The 26,573-nt window shown below is 40.9% G+C and overlaps 2 protein-coding genes across 2 annotated transcripts; one reads left to right on the forward strand and one right to left on the reverse strand.

Annotated features, from left to right (window-relative positions):
* Window positions 1–577: 577 nt before the first annotated feature.
* On the forward strand, window positions 578–11,024 carry LOC146625993 (uncharacterized). The gene is made up of 4 exons (XM_085363124.1): window positions 578–775; window positions 3,749–3,903; window positions 4,731–5,930; window positions 9,528–11,024. Exons 1-4 carry the CDS (start codon window positions 736–738, stop codon window positions 9,888–9,890), a joined length of 1,758 nt encoding a protein of 585 aa, XP_085219250.1. The 5' UTR covers window positions 578–735; the 3' UTR covers window positions 9,891–11,024.
* Window positions 11,025–23,018: 11,994 nt separating this feature from the next.
* Window positions 23,019–24,914, reverse strand: LOC146625994 (uncharacterized). The gene is made up of 2 exons (XM_085363119.1): window positions 23,666–24,914; window positions 23,019–23,052 (listed from the first exon to the last, which is right to left on the reverse strand). Exon 1 carries the CDS (start codon window positions 24,894–24,896, stop codon window positions 23,682–23,684), a length of 1,215 nt encoding a protein of 404 aa, XP_085219245.1. The 5' UTR covers window positions 24,897–24,914; the 3' UTR covers window positions 23,019–23,052; window positions 23,666–23,681.
* Between the last annotated feature and the right edge of the window lie 1,659 nt (window positions 24,915–26,573).

Genomic DNA, 26,573 nt, shown 5'->3' on the forward strand with positions numbered 1-26,573 from the left:
ATTCTGTTATCATCTTCAGTGCCATGGAGGTCCCTGCGTGCTGGCGACACTGCATGAGAGCACAGTTATAACTGCATGCATGCTATTACATGTGTGGGATCGATTTCATTCAAACGCAACATAAAGTGAAGTAGCGTCACTTTTCACCTTATGGAAAATTTCGAGGTTTTCTTCGGAATTTTACCTCCACCTCCTGCCCCAGCCCCTTATTGATTCATTCATTCATTCATTCGTTTATTCGCTGGCCATAAACACCACTATACAATTATGAAAAGGTAAGGCGAGCCCAGTCTCTGGCTTTATCCTTCCAAATTTAATCTCGAAAACTTTGACAGTTTTTTTCCTCGTTTTTAATATGTATATATATATAAAAGTGTATATATATGAAGTAGTCATAACCCGCTATCATAAATAAATAAAGTTATTATATTTTTCACCGTCAGCTCGTTTGATTTATGTCTTGAACCTTCGGACAGGTAGAGGCTGCCTGCTGTACTGGCTGAATTGTGCTCAGTACTGGAATCAGCTGTAACCGGATGTGAGTGTTTCTGTGACTTCCTGTTAGGCTGAAGGATCCTGGAAAGTGTCCGAGATTCCTGCAGCTGTGTGTCCGCCATAGACTGCAGGCCCTTCAAGCACACACACGCAGTCTGCCCGCTCGTCTCCGCCGCTTTGAGACACACTTCATCCCGGCGGGTCTGATCTGAACACCGGGGAAAGTGCTGGAGCTTCATCATGGAGCTGGTCTCGGTTTATGGTCTGGGGTCTTCTAAAGGTAACCGAGCTGACGTTAGTCTGGATCCGGTGTGGCTTCAGTTCGGCTCCTTATCTCTTTCGCGGTGCTTCCTGACAGTTTGACCCGACTAAGAGGAAACGAGCAGCCGAAGCACAGCAGCTGTTTTGTGGCTGGACTTAGCTTAGCCTGTTAGCAGAGGCTGAAGGTCATTGCTGACCGCTGGACTGAGTTACTGTGATAACCTGTTTCCAGCAGTCGTGCAACTCACACACTGATCACCTCAGAGAGGCATCAGAGCTGCTGCTCACATCCAAACAAACACATCACTGACATACCCAGCTCACTGCTGCAGGACAAAGGTGTGTGTGTGTGTGTGTGTGTGTGTGTGTGTGTGTGTGATACACTGTTTACAAGATTTAGTTTGTAATTGTAACAATCAGATTATGTAAGATGTATCGATCTGTTCAGTAATATATGGTAATGGTAAATGGCCTGTATTTGTATAGCGCTTTACTTAGTCCCTAAGGACCCCAAAGCGCTTTACACTACATTCAGTCATTATTTATTTATTAACCTTTATTTAACCAGGAAGATCCCATTGAGATTAAAAACCTCTTTTTCAAGGGAGACCTGGCCAAGATAGGCAGCAGCAGATGTCTCACAGTTACAGAAATTACTCAAACACAGGCAGCAACAACACACATGCAACAATAAGTGAAAGAATACAAATAAAATAAAATAAAAATAAAAGTCAGTTAAAATGACAATCAATCTAATTGAAACAGTTGCATGTTATGGACTCGGCCTCAAGGATTCGTAGCTTAGATTTATCTAAACTACCCATTCACACACAGGTTATGGCAAGCTTTTATTTATATATATATATATATATATATATATATTCCCTTTGATGAACTCACACATTCAGAAACTGATCATTTAGTCACAAACATATACACCTCACACCTGGCAGTAAGGTAAATTACACACACTTAACAGCCTGGTACGTCTCCATAGCTTTTGAAACTCCTGCATAATCCCAATCAGCAAGTGTTTCACTTAGGTGGTCATGATTGTGATATCCTGAGTGAATTTCAGCCGATGAAGAATACAGACATTAAATTCTTCTCCAGTGTTTCAGTGAAATGCAAACCAAGCCACACTGGATTTAAGGCCACCAGTTTCCCTAATCTTCATAAAGACTCAGGCTTCTCATAGTTTTTATAGTCGGGGTCACTGAGTCCATCTACAGTTGTTGTCTTTCATCAGTGATGCTTTTTGAAAGTACTGTGGCGTCAGTGTATGTGTTCTGTTTTAATGTGTGAGTTCTTACAGATCTGCACTGTTATGGTTAGAAAAATGGTTCATCAGCCTGTTGGAGAGCTGTGTGTGTCTGGGGTCACGCCCTCACCATTTCCTGCACAGACTTCAGAAAATGCCCGTCCTTGGTGTTGTACACCTGTGGTGGTGAAGCCATAATGGCTCTGTTGGCATCTTTGTATCACTGAAGAAGATGTTGGTATCTGTTTAATGTCATTATCCCAGGGAAATCCAGGCCTTGCTTTACTCTTCCAAACAATGCCTTAGTGCCTGGACATGTTGTGTTATGCCTTTTTTTTGGTGATAATATTCCCTTTTTTTTTTTTTACCCCTAAAACAGTCTCTACTGATTCACACCGTCTTTGGGTAACATTTATGAATTTTTTGGAGGTTTTTCATATTTCATCAGGACAGGGCTGGACTGGTCTCTGGAGGCCCACCATCATCACTAATATGTATTTTTGTGTGTATGTGTATTGTGCATACACATGTTTCATTTTATTTGATTATTGATATAGAGTTAAAGTTTTAATCAGGTTGGTGCATGGTTCATGGCTAATGCTTGCTACAGCAGCCTCTTGTGAATGTGAGGGCTTTTGTTTGTTGTTGGTACTGCTGTTGACGGTGCAGCTGCAAACATGTCGGTTAATTTGATGCTTTTACTTCATTTAGTTTCATTTTCTCTCTTAGCTTTTCAGCTCCATCTTTTTTTTTTCTTTGTCCATCTGTATCAAACACTTCTTCAACACTAGTCTCTGTTCTACAAGGTGCACCGCTCTACAGGGAAGGTAGGGTGACCGGTCACGTTCAGAAATTTGATTGGGCAATCCAGTGTCAGTAATCAAAAAGGAATCAATAGGCTACTGTCGGTGCTTGTAGGGCCGATGCACAGCAGGCTTTCAGGCCACACTGTAGCGTGTATGATTATGACAAAGAAAAAAAAATAACATCCACCAATCGGCCCACGAGTGTGTCAGCCCACTGGTCAAAGGCTAGTGTGCTACGATACCAGTCCAGCCCCGATTCAGGATGTATGAAATGCATGTCGGATGCTAACTGGTGACTCAGACGTCTCCCAGTGTTTCAGAACTAAATCAAGTAAAACTAAAAGCAGAATTTCTTTTTCATTCAGAAGCAAAATTGACATATTCCTTAAGTTCATAAAGTTATTAGTTACTATAACTTAGGACTGGTTCTTAAATAGATCAGAAATATGTAATCTGAGTATTCAAAGCACTTTCAACAACATGTCTCACACATTAATACAAACACTGGAAGCATGAGGAGCAACTTGGGATTCAGTATTTTGCCAAAGGTTGTTGGTTCGAAAAAGCCAGGGATTGAACCAACAACCTTCCAATTAGCAGATAAGCTGATCTACGTCATGCTGATAAAGTGAAATAACATTAATCGAGCTGAGAACATGTCCCCTCTAACTTCTACTTTATATTTAACCTATCTCGTTCAGTGCCTGCTATTAGTTCAGATTTTATTTTTTGATGTTAGCGGTCTGCACTCACTCTTTTCCTGACTTTTAACTTCATGATCAAACCTGTTTGGGTTCATTTGAATGAGTCGTAACTGAATTAAACTGAGTTCAAACTGATTGTTGGCTTTAAATCGGGTTTCAGTCTCCTGTTTGGTTAGAAGTGAAAATCAAGGGTAGCCTAATAAAGATCTGTTTGATCTCAGGAAAAGACGAGTCTGACAGAGGAGAAGAAGAAGAGGAGGAATCCGATAGAGAAGAAGAAGAGGAGTCTGACAGAGGAGGAATGGAAGAAGAGGAGGAATCCGATAGAGAAGAAGAAGAGGAGTCTGACAGAGGAGGAATGGAAGAAGAGGAGGAGGTAAGAAAAGTTTCACAGTAACATTTTATTGTTTGAACTGTCTGCTCTTGCCCTTTAAAACATATCCTCAAATCAAAATTCAATAAAGGAAAACAAATCTGAATAAAAATGGTTTAATACCTGCAGACAAACGGTTCACCTTGGACAGGTCGCCAGTCTGTGGCAGGGTTTCTAATAATCTTATTCAACCCAGGACCCAGTGTGTTCCTCCTGGTGAACGTCAGTGCCCGGCCTTAGGTGGTGAGAGCATGCAGGCATTTCCTGGAGGATGAAGGAATTGATACGACTGACTGGCTCCAACAGAGCACATCTGGGACGTTATGTTTCGTTTATGTTGCACCTCAGACTGTGCAGGCGCTGATGCCATGGGCTAGATCTTGCAGGAGTTCCCCCGGGACACCGTCCATTATCTCATTAGGAGCCTGCCCCGACACTGTCAACCATGCATACAAGCACGTGTGGTCCGTACCAACTGCTGAGTACCATTCTGCATTGTCAGCAAAATGGACCAGCCTTCCACATCATTGTTTCACTTTGATTTCCAGGGTGTCTTTGAATTTAGTCCTTTGTAGGTTGATCATTTTTATTTCTATCAAATGATGTGGCATCCTTTCATTCTTAGCACATTACCCAGTCCCTGTCAGTGTCGATATGAGCAGGATTCTTTCCCCTTCGACATCTGATCTGTTTATTTATCTGAGAACTCCTAACACAACAGCAGATTCTTGAATTTATTTAAACTTCAGTAACTTAAAGACTTTGTAGTGTAAGTTTGCTCCATCTCTGCATTTCACTTACTGCCTGCTTTTTGTTTTTGTTTACTGCAGGAGGAAAAAGATGAAGATGGGTCAAAACCTGACTCCTATCAGGAAGCTGACAAGTCCTTCACAGCAACAGGAAGTGGAGATAAATCTCACAGATGTGACGTGTGTGGAAAAACCTTTGCTCGGATCGGGCATTTTAAAACACATCAGCTGATCCACACGGGAGTTAAGCAGTTCATATGTGAGCAGTGTGGAAAGTCTTTCACTCGAATGGGTCAGTTAAAAGCACATCAGGTGATCCACACGGGTATTAAACTGTTCAGCTGCGACCTGTGTGACAAGTCTTTTTATCGAATGGACAACTTAAAAGCACATCGACTTCTCCACAGTGGGCTGAAACCATACAAGTGTGATGAGTGTGGGAAGAATTTTCCCACCACAAAACATCTCAGGACCCACAAATACATCCACACAGAAGTTAGGCCATTCAGCTGTGATCAGTGTGAAAAGGCTTTTAAATTCATGGGGGAGCTAAAAAGACACCATCTCATCCACACGGGGGTTAAAGCATTCAGCTGTGATGCGTGTGGGAAGGCCTTTACCCGGATGGGCGAGTTAAAAGCTCATAAACTGATCCACACTGGAATCAAACTCTTCAGATGTGACCTGTGTGGAAAGTCTTTTATCCGGTTGGATCACTTAAAAACTCATCAGCTGATCCACACTGGAGTTAAGCTGTTCAGCTGTGACTTGTGTGGGAAGTCTTTTACTCGAATGGACAACTTAAAGACACATCAGCTCACTCACAGCGGACTTAAACCCTACAGGTGTGATCAGTGTGGGAAGGATTTCACTTGTAAGGGGAACCTGGTTACCCATCAGCGCACCCACTCTGGAAGTAAACCATATAACTGTGACTTCTGTGGAAAAGCTTTCAGCCTGCAAAAGACCCTAAGAACACACCAACGCATGCACACCGGGGAGGACGTGTACTGCTGTGAGCAGTGTGGGAAACCGTTTGTGCAGTACTCCCACTTAAAAGCCCACGAAATTACCCATACTGGAGATAGACCACACCGCTGTGACGAGTGTGGGAAAGCCTACAGACGCATTAGTGATCTGAGAGTCCACCAGAGAAACCACACTGGGGAGAGACCATACAAGTGTGACCAGTGTGAAAAGACGTTTAAGTCTTCGGATGTCCTAAAACGACACCAACAGATCCACACCAGGGAGAGGCCGTTCAAGTGCAGTCAGTGTAAGGTAAGTTTAGTTAGTGCAGTTTCAATTTGGGAATGTTCAAACCAAGAAAGTAATTAGATCTAAATAACTCAGAACACAGCCATTATTGCCTAAATAATGTGAGTACACCTCTAAGTGAAAATGTCCAAATTGTGCCCAATTACCCTTTTCCCTCCCTGGTGTCATGTGACACATTAGCTTTAAAAGGTATCAGGTGCAAATGAAAACAGGTGTTTGAATTTCATGTTATTGCTTTCATACTCTCTCATACTGGTCACTGGAAGTTTAACATGCCACATCATAGGAAAGTATTCTCTGAGGATATAAAAAAAATAATTATTACCCTACATAAAGATGGGCTAGGCCAGTGGTTCTAAAACTTTTCAGAATGAGTACCACCTCATAAAATATATGGCTCCTAAAGTACCACCAAAGTTACATTACATTAGTATAAGCATTTACCGTGTTTTAGACTTTGAAACAAAGTTGATGTCAACAGTAGTACCAGCTGCCTCAAACACAATGGTGGTGTGCACTTCAGCATCGTTATTACTGTGAACTGAAATTTACTCAGCTTTAATCTTTGAACAGATATTGATGCTGGAGTTTTAGGTGTTTTGCTGAAAATCATAGTAACATAGTTTGTACTAGAGATGGACCGGTCGGATATTACATATTGGTATCGGTCCAATACTGATCTAAATTACTGAATTACTAAATTACTAAAATTGTAATCTCATCCATTAAATATCACAAAAGCACTTCACAAAACTTGCAACATAGCGTAAGTCAGCTCATAACCGTAGCACGTCGGAGCAGCATGCGTTATGTGATAGAGCGGCTGTGGCATGTGAGACCTTTTGGTGGTCTGGTGGAGCATTTGGAGCCTCGCTACAAGGCATTTCATCTCCGAGAAAGTTGTAAGTTCATCTCTGAATGTTTGTAAAGTACGTTAAGCTTAACAACCGATATATGGAGCGACTGCCTCTTCTTCTCTCCCCCTCCCTCTCCTGTTGCTACTTCAATCATGAAACTGATTAATGATCAGCTGATCAGCTTTTCTGTCGCGAGTCCGTTTCTCTTCTTTGTTTGCTTTTTTGGCCCACTTTGTGCCAGAAAGAGGAAACCAGTGGCTGAATAACAGCAGCACGTTTAAGCTTGATAAGCTGTTGTTAGAATTTATTAGTTTCTACACCAGGATCCTTTTCCATGTAGCTGACAGCTGGCAACTGTGCAGGGGCGGGTCTAGCAAAGTTTTGTTGGGGGGCAGGTAATAATAATAATAATAATAGTTAAAATAATAATGGATTGCATTTATATAGCGCTTTTCAAGACCCTCAAAGCGCTTTACAATTCCACTATTCATTCACTTTCACATTCACGCACTGGTGGAAGCAGCTACAGTTGTAGCCACAGCTGCCCTGGGGCAGACTGACAGAAGCGAGGCTGTCAGTCTGCCCCATGATTCAGTAAGGACATCTCCTGGTTTCATCTTCATGTTTCCCTCTCACCACATATCCAAACCATCCTGACCAGCAGCTTTACAGCTGTGGCTCCAGCAAACATCAGCTGATACTAGAAATTAATATTAAATAAATTCTAACAACAGCTGATCAAGCTTAAACGTGCTGCTGTTGTTTAGCGCGACATCCGCTGGTTTCCCCGTTCTGGCACAAAGTGGGCGATAAACAAACAAGAGAGAAAAGCCGATCAGCTGATCATTGATCAGTTTCACGATTGAAGTAGAAACAGGAGAGGGAGGGGAGAGAATGAGAGGAGAAGAGGCAGCTGTGCAGCAAAGACACAGAATAACTCCAGCTTTGTGTCTTTTTCATTGTAGCTGAAGTCGGGGACAAAATGTTCCTTTTCACCTCAATAAGAAACGCGTAATATTTTCTCTGAATACGAGACGATTACGTTTTTTACGGGACGGTTGGAAACTCTAATAACTAAACCTTATAAATAAAATAAGATAAAACAAGTTCAACATCAGTAACATCATAGCACCCGCCCAGCAGTATATAAACTCTGTCATGCTAGCTAGTACGCAGTACAAGTTATTGTAACTGACTGTAAAAAGTCAGCACAACGAAAATAAACTCCACCTAAACTTGGTTTATATCTGACCAGATAGACTGCAGGTCATAACTTCTTACTTGAAGTTCAGTTCACCGCCTCGGGTCTCTGCTCCTCCTGTCTTTCCGTGTTGCACCTGCTGGCCTCCACCACTTGCTAATGTTATTGAATCTGTGGAAGCTCCGCAATAGCCACCACCAAACAACTGAGTTATTTTTACACATCTCCCAGCATCTGGCCAATCCACCACCTTTCAGTGTTTATACCGTCATGGGAAAAAAACGGAAAAAAAACCCAAAACAAAACCCATCGGCCCATAAAAACGAAAAATCACCATCTGCCCACCAGGCAAATGCCCGGTATGCCCGATGGCCAGTCCAGCTATGCACCAAACCCAATATTATAAAAACCCCAAAACCCAAGCACAAAAAGATTCACCACACTCTCTTAACCCGTGATCTCTCCCGGAACCTTTAAATGGTGTCTGGACCCCCGGGAAACATTTGCCCAAACATCTTGAAGAGGACACAAGCAAGAAAGGTGAGTAATCATTATCTTACAAACACTTTTTTGCACCACTTTTATTCTTAGATTTCCCCCACACACATTTGCATTAGTTTTCCTTACTGGTAAACCTTAATCACAATCTTAATCATCATTCTTTTTTCCTCACAGACAACCACCACATTGCTTGATGAGGAGCAGCTGTGCAATATCTGAAACAAGGCTACAAACTCGTTTTAAAATTCTCAATAAATATTCAATAAATAATTAAACTTCTTGTGTGCAAATGTTTTACTGTGCAAATCCATGCTTAAAGTGCAATGCTAAATAAAGTACTTGATAAGGTGCTTTTAATAAAGTGAAAAGTGTGCTCTAAAGTGCTATACAGATAATATAAATAAATGTAGTAAGGGAGTCCTCTTCCGTACACGGTAAGTGTTTTGTTTTTTTAAAACTTGAGTATAAACTCATACAAGCAAGATATTGTTCTGTTAATTATAAAATGAACTGTACTATATCTATATATATATAAAAATACTATATCGGTATCGGCAGATATCCAAATTTATGATATCGGTATCGGACATAAAAAAGTGGCATCGTGCCATCTCCAATTTGTATATTATATTTTCTGAATTGATTATCATCCCCTTGTCACCCTTGGAAACAAACTTTCACAGTTGACTCTGATTTGAAAGAGAGTTTAAGGCAGCAGCACTAGTCACCATTTTCCACATGTAGTTTTTTGTGCTATTTGTAGTTTTTCCTGTGGTGTTGGACTTCCTTTTTCCTTTGGCATGTAGGACAGAAGAACACTTGTAGCGCTATACTGCCCCCTTCAGTTCTGAACATCCAGAAACAATACCATCACATTTTCAGAATTTTGGGATCCAATAGTATCATAAGTATTGGTTCTGGTGACATGTCCAAGTACATCTATCAGTCACATAAAAACACAAACAAATATCAGTGGGTGTCTTGTGGCAGAAGTGATCTTTATTAATTCCCAGACTTACACAGTCTTTGTCTCACACACAGAGCAGTGACGGTGGACCCAGTGCTGAGCCCTGTCAGCACTACACCATCGTTAAACCGTACCAGTGTGACCAGTGTGGAAAATCCTTCAGCAGCCAAAGAACCCTACAGAGACACCAGCGTATGCACACTGGGCACAAACTGAACTACTGCAAAGAATGTGGCAGAGGCTTTCCCACACCGAGTGCATTAAAACGCCACGAACTCCTCCACAGGACTAAAAAGCACGTCTGTGACCAGTGTGGGACGTCATTCACGTTTGCCAAAGGCCTGCGACAACATAAACTAGCCCACGTTGAGGAAAGCATTCATATCCAGACACTGGAAGAAAAGCTTCTCGTACTCACGTCATCGTACACATCGTGAACACAGCTGTGCTGAAGACACCAGTAATCACAGCGTGGGAAGAGTTTCATAATCACTAATGCACTGTTTCACCGCGTGCAGCAATAATAAACTTCACAGGGCTTTAGACTCATTTTTTTGCCACGATTGCACTGGTGGCACCTTGTCTTAGGCGCACCCAAATTTTTCAACTGCATTGCTTAAAACAGGGGTGTCAAACTCAAATACACAGTGGGCCAAAATTCAAAACTGGAACAAAGTCACGGGCTAACGTTAATATTTATTGAAATATATTTATTCCTCCAGATAAAAGAATGAATCTTTTGGACTCAAACACATTTTTCTGAAAAACTGAATATGGAACAAGCAAACCTTAATACTAAACAATATATATATTAGCTGTATAATACCAGTAGGCCAGCTCTAATAGTAATTTGGTATGGCTTCGCGGGCCAAATGTAATTAGGCTGCGGGCCAGAGTTTGACACCTGTGGCTTAAAACCACAGTTTTACGTGTGCACTTTTTTGGGGGGGAAATTGCTGTCCATACAGACAATATTAACTTGTAAATGATTAACTAACAATCTTGTCAACACAGAGTTCTTTAGTCAGAGCACAGTTATACAAGAAAGACGAGTTAATGATAAACTGCCTGTGCTTAAAGTCCTTTGGATGACCTGTTTGCTGCTGCCTGCCGCTGAAAGGCAGTGAGGAGAGGGGGACTTGGGCAGTGCATTTATCGCAGCATATAATGTGTTTTCTTGATACGCTGTGCTTTTTCAGAAAGCTGATTCTGATGCGTCGGGTCTGCTCTATGTTTACTTCTTTGCGTGGAATCCGTTTACCTGCTCTCAATTGCTGTTTGGTGGTTGTTGAAATAGTTTTGTGATCTTTAACCTGATATTCTGGCATTTCTGGCAAAATACTTTTATATTCATAAGTTGATTCAGGATTTAATGAATCGATATCGCTTCAGTCAAGCTACTCACCTCTCTCTAACCACCTGCACTTTCAAATGTACACACGAAGGATTACGGGAATATGTGGACTGCGGGCAATCTGAGATGTCCCGCCCCTGGCTATCTCTGATTGGTTTAGACCACAATAGAGGCATAATGTGTGTCAGTTGTTGACCACAGGGAGACTTTCAGAGTTGCGGAGAATTTTTTTTTTTTTTTTTTTCTTACTCGAAAAGTTGGTCGCACCAGTGAAACCTAGGATTTTTTTTTGTTGCACCATTGAAAAATTTGGTCACATTTGCGACAAAATTTGTCGCACTCTAGAGCCCTGCTTCATTATCTTCTCTATGCAAACATCAGCGTGATCATGCAGAGCAGAAGATCATTTCCAATCATCTGCAAGAACACAGGACGACACACAGTGCATCTGAAACAACAGGAAGACCTCGTCTGGTTCCCCAAACAAAGCAGGGATCAGGTTTCACACAATTCAAAATTAATTTCCTGTGATTTGTTTCAGACAAACAAATCTGCTCTGCGATCTGTTGAAGCTGCTTCTGGAGCTATATATCTCTCTCTCTATATATATATATATCTTTAATGTAAATCTTTGTACGTATTATTATAATTTTGGTTTTCTGTCTTATGTATATTACAGTGGCAAATGCTACATATACACATTAGGGCTGCCACAAACGATTATTTTGATAGTCGACTAGTCACCGATTATTTTTGCGATTAGTCGACTAATCAGATCATCATCCATTGGACGTACAGCGTACAGCTTATTGCACCAGCAGCATCTGGTCTTATATAACTATCATTAGCTTACAGCTTGAAGTGTTTGTGCTAACTAAAAATAAAGACAAGATGGTAGTTTATTAATTTTTAATGAAATTTGCAGATTGTTTTGGTGAAGTTTAATAAACTCCTTGCTTTCTAAAATATAACAGGACAACGGAGTATATTCTCCAGCGTCTCACACTTCTGATAATCAGCTGTCTGCTTGACGTTTATTCAGCTGTGCAAAAACTATAACTTTAATCTCAGCCAAACCGATTTACTCAGGAACAAATAAAATACTAAAGAAAGCCAAACAATAACATTTTTAAGTTATCTAAGTGACTCATATATCATGTTTAACCTGACTAGCAAAAGACGGCGGTGGGTTTGAAAACGATTTGCCGGGAGTCCGGTGTTCTCACGGCTCTAGTTAGCCTTGCCCCCGCCTAGCTAACGAGCTAGTGGGTAACAGACGTCTCCGAAAACGTCGGAGCGCTTTTGAAAATATGTAGTGTCCTGATAAACTGAGCAGATATTTGAGGTTTACACAGCTACATTCTCGCCTGAAAATATGTTAAACGTTTATTTTGTGACCCAGAAAGAATAATAAGAGTAACATTAAAACTAACTAGCTGCCGCCATTGTTGACAGCTGCGCTATGAATTCTGGGACACAGCTTCTTCTTCTTCGGGGTTTAACGGCAGCTGGCATCCTTGTACATGCAGTGCTGCCATCTTCTGTTTCAGTCCGTTATTACACTCTTAAATCCTACTACTCATTTCTGCGTCCTTTGTGATCTTACAAAGCTTCAAACGATGCGTCGACTATTAAATTAGTCGTCGACGATTTTAATAGTCGACATAATCGTGACTAGTCGACTAATCGTGGCAGCCCTAATACACATACTCCCTGTGAGCCAAAGGTTCAGACTTTAAACACACACAAGCTGAGTCTGTTCATCTGGCCGGGCATTTTCAGTGGGAGAAATGTTTCATCACTCATCCAAGTGATTTCTTCAGTCTGAAAACACTACGTCCAGATCTGCAGAATCAACTTCATGGGATTTTCTACCTGGATGATTGAGCATGCATCAGGACACATCTCAACCAGCCAATCATAAGAAAGCTGACTTAAATGGGGAGGAGTAAAAACAGAGCAGAACACTACAGAAGTAATATGTGTGAAAAGAAATCTATGAGAGATCGTTATGATGCCAAAGAAGCCCAAACAGCCAGACCAGGAAACAATCATGACGTCACGCTGACACGTTCATAGATTTAAAATCAGAAAGCAGCAATAATGATAATGATAGACAGCAATAATAAAGCTGGTGACACTTTTCTCATGTCTGAATTCAGATCAAAAATACATTCTGTAAATGATGGCTGGAGTGTTTCTCCAGGTGAAGCTGAAAGTCCTGATCCAGCAGCTTCAGGGCTGATGATGGTTTATGATGAGTTTTCTGTGAGGAAGATTATTCAACTTGCTTTCAAATTTCAATGCAAGGAAACTTTAGAAATGCTACAGATTATTTGCATTTTATTGTTTTTTTCTGCACATCTATGAACCAATAAGCTTGTTTTTTTTACTACAGACATGTCTGCTGGGTGTGTACAGCTTATGTCACCATCACTTGTGATTCCTGCTAAATGTGTTGTTCGAGTGTTGGTCGAGTCAGTGTGATGCGCATCACTTTGGACGATGGTTTGTCATATTTTTGTAAGTTTAGATGATGTAGCAGGATGGCGGGAGGTGTAAAAGTGTTGTCACACTGTTATAAATTATAGTAATAAGCTCACATTTGTGATGTTTAAATCCTGATGATCAACTTTTTGGTTTTTGAGCTGGAGACTTGGAAGGTTGAGGGTTCTTTTAAATATAAAGGAAGTATACAAATAAATGTCATTTCATTACATAAGGCAGTAACCTCTCCCAGCTTCCATCTAAAACGAGGAGCGCTGGGTTCAGACGACATCATTATAACCAATGAGGACGACTCTCACGCAAGTGTCACAAAGGATAAAAATTAGTGCTGCACCTGAGAGGCTTCACAGCTTTCTAGCAGATGGACTAGTTTGTTGGAGTTTATTTTTGCACAGGGATTTCACTTCAGTTAGGCCTACCTGTGCAGGGCGCTCATCCAGCTGTTGAGGGGTTTTTTTTCTCCTGCTCTGCTGCGCACAGCTGGAAACACTGTGAAAGTCGACCTTGAAACGGAGCAGGCGGGAAGCGTCCTACATGCAGCTTCAGACACTTCAATAAAGCTTCACTCCTCATCTTAATTATGAAGACACCTCTTCAGCATCTTTAGTTTAAAAAAAAGTCTCTTTAAAGAAAAAATATAATTGATGTTGGAGTGTGTTTATAATATTTACTTCCCTCTACATTTCTGAAACACACCTACTTTGCCTTGTTCTGTAACTTTGATGGGAAAGGTGCAACCTAAAGTTATGTTAGGGTCCTTCTTGGACTCTTGAGAGTTCTTCCCCTGAAATGGGACACAGTTTCATTCATTTCCCTCAAATTGCATGGCTTTTAGCCTCATGTCTATCATGAAAAGAGCAAGATTACAGTACATGTCATTTTCCCAGAACTTGCTGGTTAACTCACCCTCAAAGTTGTGACTCAGAGGTGCCAATTCTCATCTCTGCAGAAGTCATAGGTCATTATTTGATGAAGCCAGGAGGACCTCATCATCCACTAGAATCAAAGAACTGATCCTGAGACCACTGAAGTGTGCTGCCCCTGCACCTTTGCTCCACATTAGTGCTGTCAGCGTTAATCTCGTTAAAATGACATTAACGCCATAACTGCATCAACGCAGCAAATTTCTGTTAAAAAGCTAACCGCACTAATGTGTCGACACCTTGCAGCCCCACGCCGCATTGCCGCATTAATGCAGTTATGGCGTTAACATAATTTTAACGACATTAACACTGCCAACACTACTCCACATACAAATTCTGTCCACGATCAGTGGACAAAGGGCTGAGCAAGCATTGACTGAAAGTGTCAGTGCTTGTTTGCCATTTTTGCAAACAATTCCTTTATCGATTCCAGTCGCCCCGAATGACGTCACCACGTTGCGGAGCTCAATTTACCTGGCAGGAAACACGGCGGCTCAAACGCTCAAAAGTTTGGTTATACTTTACGAGAACGGATGACAACAGGGCAACTTGCAATACTTGCAAAGTAGATATTTAATTTAGAAATAGGAGGAAACACTACGAATATGCAAAAGCATTTGCTCACAAAACACGCGATGACCTTAAATGAATGTCGTGTTTTAAATTCCGCTCCGGACTCGTGAATCTCAACCCAGCAGCAGCGGTAACGTTTGCACGTCCTCTCCCGTTAATGCGGCAGGTAAATAATCAACTAACAGTGCATATTATGTTAGTGCGATTATTATTACTTATTACAAAACCTGCCATTACTGTGCATTTAGGTGACCAGTTCTCGCTGCAGTCTACCGTTAGCGTCTCCTTTCAGGCCAGGATAGACGAATGTCACCGAGCAGTGACTCAGTTTGTGGTCAAAGGCTTGCACCCATTTGCCACAGCAGATGCCCCCGATTTTCGATAAATGAATGTGTTTGTAGGCAGGGACATTACTGGATATTCTTGTGTAATTGCTACAGAATAATGTATGTTATACTTTGTTATTGCTAAAGAAGAATATTTACTTTATTATTTTACATTTACAATATTTTTTCCTGGGGACCCTGTGACGCCCCATCGAAGAGCCGTAGGCTGGATCTCTTAAGATCTCACTGTTGGGTTTGTAAGGCCATGTTACTCCTAAATTTCTATCTTGTTCAAAGAGAAGATAAAAAAAAAAAAAGTTCTAAGCTAATCGACCTTAGTGTTCTCCTTTTTTTTAAAAAAAGAATCGATAAGAGAATCAATAAAGAATCGAATCGTTAAACAGAATCGAAAATGGAATCGGAATCGTGAAAATCTTATCAATACCCATCCCTACTTAGGACTTAACCAAGACAGAACCAGAATCAAAACTAGATGATGGTAGCACTGAAAATCATCATATACCTGCACTACACTTATTTTTTAATTCTACCAAAGTCCACTATTTAGATTCAGAAAGGTTTATATAATTATTTAGCCTTGTTGTGCAAACAAGTCTGCATAACTTAATAAATATAGAATTTGAAAAATAACAAATGGTGTCTAAAAAGTTACACTAGGTACGAGATACATGTTCTGATGAGTTTTGGCAAACAACCATTTGACTAACATGTGTGTCTCACCTGCTCTTGTTCCATCTCTGTTCTGTCCTCATTCTCCATCTCCCTCTCTGCTCCTCTCTGTCTCTCTCTCTCCCTCTCTCTCTCTCTTTGTGTAAGAAAGCAAGTCCGTCGAGACTAAGACAAGAACAAGACAATAGTCCATTGAGACCAAGACCACGTGACATCCAACTCTATGCTATACTTCCCCTTGTGGGACTAATAAAGGTATATCAATACCAGTATTTATCAGAGGGTCTTTTATTTCTGCACACAGCTGCTTTCTGATCAAATCCAGCCACAGTATCTTTGTAGAACATCTGTAAGAGACACATCTGGCATTACAGCACCGACTGAGACCAAAGGGAGGGTTCGGCTGTAACATGCCACCTGCTTGTTTATGCATTAGGCTCTGTTTGTAATGGTGTAGCTATCATAAGATCTGTGAATATTAGAGTATTGCTGGACTTTTGACCAAGAGCAGTGAACACAGTATATCTGAAGTGTTTTTAAGGGTTTTTTCTGGACTCAAACTCGTCCAGGTTTGTCATGTACCGCTGATATTCCAAGGTCAGGCTCAGCCCCGCGTCGTCATCATGCATTGGTTGGTGTTCTCGTCTATTGGACAATCTGCAATGCTGACGAAGGAGCACGAACCTGAAGGAAACTTTCAGTGATGCTGAGATCAGTTTTCAACTGATTTCTGTTGAAAGCTGATGTTGGACAGACTGATTTAGACTGAAGTATTTTCATCATTCTTCTCCAACTGAAGAAAAATATGTAATAACAATGTGTAATTATTTAGCCTTTAAAGTATTTTCTCTGTCAAAGGATGTAAATCCTGCTTGAATTTTGGAGTGATGCCTTTTTTTTCTGAAAGACACAAAAAGTGTTTTTCTGTACTCAAGTAAATGCATATCAACAAAAGACAGAACCACCAGAATAAAAAAGGAGGGGTTTTTTTTCCGAATTCTTTCCACATGAGTCTGCATTCTCAGTTCAGTTATTAAAAGCAAAAGAACTATAACACGGATAGAGGGCTAAGTAAAAATACCAAGTTTTTCAGGCCACATGTTGTAGACGCAAGGTTTTTATGTTTATTGTGCATTTTTGTGCAACACGTTACAATGTATAAGGTCGATGTTCTAAACACCATTTGTAAATGTAATACCTACAGCAAATTTGGAGGGAAAAATAAGATAATAATAATAATAAGACTTTTGACTTTAAGTTCAAATTATTGCCAGGTAAACCTCCATCTGTGCCACTGAAAACAGTTCATCTGACTTTGATTGCAAACATGTTTCCATTTGTCACTTCGGTCTTTACTCTAACATACAGGAAGATCGAGAAAGAACTGGAAAATTAATCAACTGAGCGGAAATGTGTACGTGTGGTCACATTCATCAGCAGATGGTTCGTTTGCTTTATTTGTATTTGTAGCATTCAGCAGCTCATCCATCTTAAAATGTAAAACTTTCCATGACAGACAACAGAAACATTCCAAACAGTGGAAAGATGAATTGTGCATCAGTCAGTTGGATTGCATGATCAAGAGACACAACATTACACTTACTTAATAACGTGATAACTTTTTTTTATTGGGTGATGCCACTGTAGCTACATCTGTCTCATATATACAGTCTATCACAGAATTAACTTTTATAAAAAAAGCTCAGCAACATGGTGTCATGTACTGATATGGCTATGTCTTAATGTGATGACTTTTGAACCGGATGTTGTTGTCCGGAAGGAGGCCCCGTTAAGTGGCTAGTTGTCAGATCGACTGTATTGAATAAAGCAAGAGAAAGACCGTGCTTTATGTCCTGATTTAATTCAGGGTGCCCTGCCTAATTCAGTAATAAGGCGGGCACACAACAATGACGACAAGGATGACAGGGACCTGGATTTGTTTTTGTGAGAAGCAGACCCGGCGGCGGCATGGTGTTAGTGAAAACTTCGCTACGTGGTCTAACATGTAAAAGTCGGGCATTCAACCGTTCGCCTGCTACACTGACCCAGCTACACTCGGACCAAGATGGACGCGGTGGTTAACATCCTTCGAGTTGTTTGCTGATGGGAAAGGTCTTATTTTGACGGATAATGCTACAGATGTGGTCAGACAGCGGAGACGCGCTCTTCTACTGCACTTGGCCGGGCAGGACGTCTTCTCCACTCTACCACAGACGGGAGAGGCGAAGGACTACACCGCGGCGGTGACGGCGCTCAACACTTATTTTGTTCCTCAAGTGAATTTTGCATATGCACGCCAAACTTTCCACAAATTGTCCCAAACACCAGGTGAGACTGTGCAACAATTTTGTACATGTTTAAGGCGAGCTGCAAAGGACTGTGACTTTCAAGCTGACAATGATAACCAGATACGGGACGCTATTCTGAGTAAATGGCTTAACCAAACTTAACTTACAAATACTATCAGGCTGATCCTGTCACGATTTGTTCCCCCAGTTCAAATCACGGACAAACAGTATCCCACAGCTGTTCATGTTTTTAAACCCATTAAACTCCACAGCAGGTCCCAAAGTCAAATGATCACTGCAGTATTACTGAGAGCTGAAAAACTGTCTAAATTCTTTCATCTATAATAAAATGATCCGTGTGGCTTCTCTACCAGGTGTAACAATTAAGTTTAACATCCAGGCATCCATGAAAATGGAATTTATGACATTAGAGAGTTAGCTCACTAGCTTCCATCTAAGCATGTTCTCACTGAGGGATTTATGACACAAATTAAAATGTACAGCTCTGCTATCACTTCCAACATAAATGAAGACAGGAAAGTAAAAAGCAGTGACGTTTGTAGGGTTACTGAAGTTGGGCTAGCTGGTAAGATGTGCTACGTGAGCGCTAACGCGACAAAGCTATGTTAGCATAACATAAACAATAAAGCTGGAGGACGTTTTTCTACTCAATGAAAGTTAACGTAAGTGTTCCCAATGGTTGGGGGGAAATGCAATGGCATGGCAGGATACTGTAAATAGACAAACCGTCAGTCAGGAGAACCACAGATATAATCTGTCTGTGAAGGTTCTCAGTCATCCAGGTCATTGTAGTCATCTGACCTCAGGAATTCGCACAATAAGGTGGGGTCAGATGGCCCAGGATGTGAGGTCACATCCTGGGCCATCTGATCTCAGGAATTCGCATGATAAGGTGGGGCCAGGTTTCACAATGAGCTCACCCGAAACTCTGGCTGATTGGGACCCACACCCAGTTTCACACCTTGGCTCAGGCGATTAGAGGATCATCAGGGGGTCCTTTTGTCCCTGTGTGGGGGGAAACTCCCACTAGTTTTATATCTGGGACTCTCCACCATTTGACCTTAGAACTGAAGAAGCTTCTCGGATGAGAGGTGAAACGTCTTCAAGCAACTTAAAGAAGTCCAGACGCTTTTCTTTGCAAGCTCCTTTGACCACAGAGATAATCCATCCACAATACGAGGTTACTCATTAATATACTGCTGCATGGGAAAATCCATTATGTATTTTAGTCATGTGACCAATTAAACTAAGGTAGCGGAGGGCATTACACAGCAGTTATTTGGTTTGCTCTCAATTTTGACAGCCCTATAAACTGAGCTTTAAAATGATTAGCGGTAATAAATATACATTTACATATACATATTCCTCGGACGGTAAACTAAAAACTAATCTGTGTTGGCATTTTATTTGTTTTTCAGTTTATTTGTGAGGGAAAAGAAAACAGCCAAGTCTCCTCCTCTGATAAACCTCCATTTGAAAAAGGTTCATCTGACTCTGACTGTAAATAATTTTTCATTTGTCACCTCAGGCTTTACTCTGAAATACAGGAAGGGAAATCGTGGCTCAAATAATTACCTATGAAACCATTTCTTTATTTTTCACACCAAACTGTTTTGTAAGACAAACTTTACAGAGTTCATTGAATACAACTAATAACTTGAGCTTTCACAACAGAGCAATAAAAAAATCCAACAAATTAAAAACAGAAAATAATAAAATTAATCATTGATTAAAATCCAAAATGATGAAACTCCAGCTGGATTATTGTAATGGTACAAATCAATGTTAATTACCTCCTAATACTCATAACAACAAATCATAGTGTTCTCTTTGAGAAATGTAGTTTCTCTCATTTAATATACAATAATAATAATAATAATAATGACTCACGAGGCCTCTAATTATAAGTGTTAGCTGGTTACAGGGGTGGATCTAGAGAAATTTTCTTAGGGTGGCATAGAAATCAAATGGGGTGGCAAAATCAAAGTCTTCTTTTTGTCAAACACATACGCAGGTGGTTACATATGGTTAAAATGAGTCAAATGCAGTAAGTACACACGTTTTTCATATAAATATAGTCTGTAACTCAATTATTGTCTGTAGCCCACATAATTAAACACTTTAGTTACATAAAACAAGTGAGTTTTGATTGTATGTACTGTACAGCCTGTATAATAAATACATATGTAGCCCAATAAGTATAAAATCCAGAAAGCTACACAACATGGGGCGGTTGCTTTACAAACACAGGTCTAACTTAAGTTTCACTGTTTTTTGTTAGAAAACAATCACATTGTTACAGCTTAAACCGTCATGAACAAAAATTTAAACCTAATTTTTCATGATTTGTTGGATGAACCCACTGAGGTCTGAAATACAACCGGCCATGTTTGACTCCTTTTGAGTTTACGTTTGTATTTCACTCTCAAATTGTTTTATTTTATTTCCCCCGTTGCCTTGTTTGGTGTCATTCTTTTCAGCTCAACTGAATTTAGTTGTTTTTTTCACTGACATACTGCAATAGTATTAGTGATCTGAAATCACACAAAGAACTTAAAATCCTAGTAGTATTTTTTACTGTAAAAAAAAACAAAAAAAAAAAAACAGACATGTTGAGTAAATTTTCATAACTTGAAATGCAAATATAAATTGTACATATTGTAAACATATACAACTATCTATCTAAAAATGCAGCCAATACACTTGCCGGTTTTTTTTTTTCATTTTGTACAACCATTTAAAAGTATTACTAAAACTAAAATGAGAGAACAATCAGGTGTTGCACTAAGATGCCCCACAAATGATGTGTGCCAGTTAAAAAAAAATGTTTTTCCACCAAGAGACAGGAGAACAGCACAGGGACAAACCTGCAGGCCTGACAACAGGAGGTGTATCACTCCGCTGGTTTTCTCCTTAGTGGCAGTGTTTACATTGCAAATGTGCCTTTGTGACATTCATTAGTGCCCTCACTGACACACAAAACAAAACGACTACACAACAAACTAACTACACAAGACAACACAACACACTAACTATACACTCCACACTAAACGTCACAAATCTCCCACATCTAAAAACCCTCTCTCTCTCACTCTGTCTCGCTGCCGTTGCTCCCAAAACTCTCCCTCTTCCTAAACAACCAAATCCTACGTGTTGCCTTTTTTTTTAAAAATTGGTCGACATGGTACATTTTTCCCCCGATAGGAAACAGGTGGCTTTTTTTCCCCCTTTCTTTACTGTTTTCGCGCAGTCTTTAGAAAACGCTTAAAAAACACACACATAAAAATGTGACAACAGTGTTTAGAAAAAAAGCGTGGCTTATATATATGATCATAACTCTGGATTTACTGGCCTGTAATTAAAATTTAAAAACTTTGAAGTCCGAACTTTCAATGTGGGCTGAAATAGAGACTCAGCGTGGCTGCAGCTTGTTGCTGTGTCAGCTTACATCAGTCATGTGATTTGGAGGTGCAGCGTGTCCGTGGACCACAGAGGGTTAATAACACTCACCTTGCTTCCATTTCCAGAGTGTAACAACCGACCACCTGTGTGAAATCTGAAATTCCCATGGTGTTATTCAAACTGTGCTCCGACACAATCATAAGCATCGCTGGCTACTGAAAACAAGAAAAAAGCCGGTCCTGCTGTGGGCTGAACCATTTGTTACTGGTGAAGGGGGGGTAACACTATAGAATATATTCAGTTTTAGCATTTATATTCACTGTTGACAGTAATTACGCTTAAAGTGTTAATGCTATCTTATTTTAATAAACAACACTGTCATATGCAAAACTGGGGTAGCACTTGGGGTGGCAAGGGATCATTTTAGGGTGGCACTTGCCACCCCATGCCACCCTTCTAGATCCGCCCCTGGCTGGTTATCAAAAAAAGCAAATACTGCACAAATTAAATCTTTAAATATGTATTAAACTTACGGGCGAGGACTGCTGCAGTATCAGTTCTGTATAACAGATACCATTGCTACATAAAAATTAAAGTACTAAATTCTACTAACGTCTTGATGCACGCTCAATCATCCAGGAAAGTAAATCTCCAAAAGTTGATTCTGTTCATCTGGACGTAGCGTTTTGTGGGAGAAACGTTTCGTCACTCATCCAAGTGACGTCTTCAGTCTCAGCTGACTGCAGGTTTCCCCAACCTTATAAACAGTACATTTAAATAATGACTGAAAACAGCCCACTGAAGGAAAAATGGGCTGGGAGGTCAGTTCCTTAATCTTAATTATGCAAATTCTCATGACCATTGATCAACAACCACTGACCAAAACCCACTGATCAATGGCCATGAGTACCATTCACAGAGAGTTGGGGAATGGCTGCAATCATAGCGTTGTAAGATGGTGAAAGATGTACCCTTAGGCCCCCTCCTCGATTCAGAGATGGTCGTTCCATTTTCACGTATATCCCTATTCTCTGCGAATGGTACTCATGGCCATTGATCAGTGGTTGTAAGAAAAGGAAAAAATCTTGGCGTAGATATCTATACTTGCAGATTCATAAATTTAACATCCAGGATTATTCACTGTCTCTTCAGATCCATTGTGATCCAGTGATTTCAGTCCTGCATGATCACGCTGATGTTTGCACAGAGCAGAAAATGAAGTGAATGTTTTTGCACATTAGTAAGAGTAAAACTATTTACAGCGTGGGATCGTTCATGTTTGGAGTATGAACTGAGATTCTTGAAGCTGCTTTTTAACCCCACTGTGACAGAATTCATGTCTTTTTAATTCACTTGATGTGGGGAAGCTTTTCCCACATTCTTTGCAGTAGCTCATTTTGTCACCACTCTGTGTACGTTGATGTCGTTTTACACTCCATTGCTGACTGAAACGCTTTCCCACCACCACAGTGACGACAGGGTGGAGAACTGGATCCATCTGTGTCGCTCTGCTTCTAAACAAAGACACACAGACAGTGAAGGTCAGGCAATTCCTTCAACATTTTTATCCCGAATATTGCCTGAAATAAAGAGCATCTCTGCAAACATCCACATTTTACTGTTTACATTATAACGTTCAGCTTACTGGGCGAAAATGACTCTTCATTTCTAGGTGATCTACTTAATGGGAAGATTGGTGGTTAAACCCCTGGATGTTCTACTCTGCATGCCACAAGATACTGACCCCAAGCTGCTCTCCGATGCATCCATTGGATTGTGAATGTCAGACAGAGAGAAAGGGGAGGAGCTTTTAAAACTTTACTTTTTCCAACAAGTTTCAGGAGATTTGTATCCGATTTGACTCAATATTCTGTCCATAAAGTTTTCATGTCTAATTTAGCTTTGAAATTAACCCTCTCAGGCTCAAATTAAACTTTTTGTTGCTAATGCACAACCAAGTCCTGCAGTGGTACTTCTGTGTAAAAAAAACTCATAAAATATGTATGTGGGGTAATCAGGTTGTTAGTTTTTAACTGTTGCAAATCGGCAACGGCTGCCTTGAGAGGGTTAAACTTCATTCACGTAATACTTCAAAATAGCGGCAACAGTACAAATACAAATACATACCTCACAGTAACTGCACTTATAGTCTCTTTCTGGTGTGGATCTGACGGTGAAATCTCAGGAAACGTGGCTCTTTAAAAGCCTTTTCACACAGGTCACATTTATAAGGTCTCTCCTCAGTGTGGGTAAGTTTGTGGCGTTGCAAGTGTGGATATGTTGTAAACAGTTTGCCACACAGATCACAGGAGTAAACATCATGTCTGGTGTGAATCCGTACGTGAATATTGCGGTAACCTAGCGTCCTGAAAGTTTTTCCACAAATGCCACAGCTGTACGCCTTAATTCCAGAGTGAGTAACTTGATGATGTCGTAAGGTGCTACTGAAAGCAAAAGCTTTACCACACTGATCACAGCTGTACGCCTTGATTCCAGAGTGAGTAACTTGATGATGTCTTAAGGTGCTACTGCAACTAAAAGCTTTACCACACAACTCACAACTGTATGGTTTAACTCCACTGTGGATGACTTGGTGTCTTTTTAAGTTTCCAGCCTGGGTAAAAGACTTTCCACACAACTCACACATGTACGATTTAACTCCACTGTGGATGAGTTGGTGTTTTTTCAAGTTTCCAGGATCATTAAAAGACTTTCCACACAAGTCGCAGCTGTATGCTTTAAATCCAGAGTGAGTAACTTGATGACGTTGTAAGTGGCTACTGCAAGAAAAAGTTTTTCCACACTGATCACAGTTGTACGCCTTGATTCCAGAGTGGGTAAATTGATGACGTTGTAAGCGGCCACTACAAGCAAAAGTTTTTCCACACTGATCACAGTTGTACGCCTTAATTCCAAAGTGAGCAACTTGATGACGCTGTAAGTTACCACTGCAAGTAAAAGCTTTACCACACAACTCACAGCTGTACGCTTTCTCTTCACTGTGGATGAGTTTGTGTGTTTTTAACCTTCCAGGATGGGTATAAGACTTTCCACACAACTCACAGCTGTATGGTTTAACTCCACTGTGAATGACTTGGTGTGATTTTAGGTGTCCTTGCTGGGTAAAATTCTTCCCACACAAGTCACATCTGTACGGTTTATCTCCACTGTGGACCAGTTGGTGTGCTTTAAAGTTTCCAAGATGGGTAAAATTCTTCCCACACTCATCACAGCTGTATTTTTTCTCTCCCTTTATTCTGTGAGGTTTGTCGGCCTCCTGAGAGCGCTGACTTCTCGCTCCGTGTTGGTCCTGCAGTGACAGAGATACAAACAGAGGCAGTGAGTGAAATGCAGTCATGGACTAAACTGAAACTGCCTCCATTAGTGGGATCCAAGATGTCAACAAACACATTGTAGGTGGATGTTGGTGTGTTTTTAAGCTTGTCCAATCTGGACAGAATCGACTTTTTGGAGACATTGTAGGTGTTCTGTGCCTCAGTCTAGGGGTACAGGACCATAACATAAGGGTAAGAAAGGAAGTGACCCTGCCCGAATCCCCCAAATCATACCTAGAAGCCAATCTTTGAAGTGAACGGTAGTTTATTTGTGTCTACACTGTCCATTTACAAGTGAACTAATTTACACACTATATACAAAAACTCAGTAAATCTCAGGAGCCACACATGGGTAACACAAGGTTTGGAAGCCAGGGTCAGGTCTGCTGCTGTCAGGCGCTGCCGCCGACAACTGCTGGTGTAGCATCTTTTAAAAACAGCCACATGATCAGGGGATCAATCAGCCGCCACCAGCTCTCCAATCAGGAAGGACCTGTAGATTCTTAAAGACATAGAACACCACAAAATATACAGCTGGCCAGGGCCGTAACACCGCCCTTCCCAAGACAAAACATCTCCCCTACAGATGTTTGGCACTCAGGAGTGGAGAAAACCACTTGACAGTACATCTGCTGTCACATTGTCAGTTCCTTTTTTGTGATGGATCTCCAAATTAAAATCCTTTACTAGGAGTTACCATCTCATGAGCCTCTAGTTGGAATTGTGTATTCTAGTCAAAAACACAAAGGGCTTGTGATCGGTGTAGACAAAGACAGGCGATGAACTGCAACCTATATATGTTTTAGCGCCAAAATGTGGTAGTGCAAGCAACAGGGAAAGAGCATCTTTATCTATGGTACTGTAATTTTGCTGGTGAATGTTGAATTTCCTTTAAAAGTAACCGATTGGATGATCAACACCCTGCTCATCCTTCTGCAACAGCACCTCACCTGCACAGCTGGCGCGGGCATCCACCTGTAGTTTGAAAGGACGCATAAAATCAAGAGTGGCAAAGACTGGTGTTCTGAGCTTTGGCAGACTGAAAAGGTTTCTGGCATGTGGATGACCACACTAATGGTTTTGACACACCAGTGAGACTGGTGAGAGGTGCAACTACATCAGCAAACTTTTTGCAGAAACCACGATAGTAGCCAGCCATTCCGAGGTCCCGGCGAATCTCACATCTAGTGCGAGGCACACGGAAATGTAGGACAGCCTGAATTTTGGCCAGGAGGGGGCGCACCGGACCCACCTGCTTCACTAGATAAGCCACTGTGGCTTATCTAGTGAAGGCGTTGGAATGTGGCAGGGGCATTTCGAATGGCAAAAGGCATGACGATATATATTGGAGAAAGTGATTGGGAGTGACGAAGGCGGAACTGATGCATGTGGAGTGAGGGGAACTTGCCAATAACCCTTTAATAAATCAAGTGACAAACTTTGCAGAGCAAACCCTATCAACACAATCTTCCATTCGGGGGAGAGGATAGGAGTCCGGTTTGGTCACACTGTTTACTTTTTGAAAATCTGTACAAAAACATGGGGTTTTGTCTTCCTTCGGCATGAGAAGGCACTCCATGTACTAGAACTCGGGACAGCTAGACCATTTTTAGCAAACTCACTATTTTTGCAGTCTGAAATATTGAAAATTGACGATATAGTGAAATTCCAAACAGCACAAATTATATTCAAAGCAAAAA

This window comes from Diplotaxodon limnothrissa, linkage group LG9 (assembly GCF_057381915.1).
Source record: "Diplotaxodon limnothrissa isolate DT_005_m linkage group LG9, D_limnothrissa_male_GT1.1, whole genome shotgun sequence".
NCBI lineage: Eukaryota > Metazoa > Chordata > Actinopteri > Cichliformes > Cichlidae > Diplotaxodon > Diplotaxodon limnothrissa.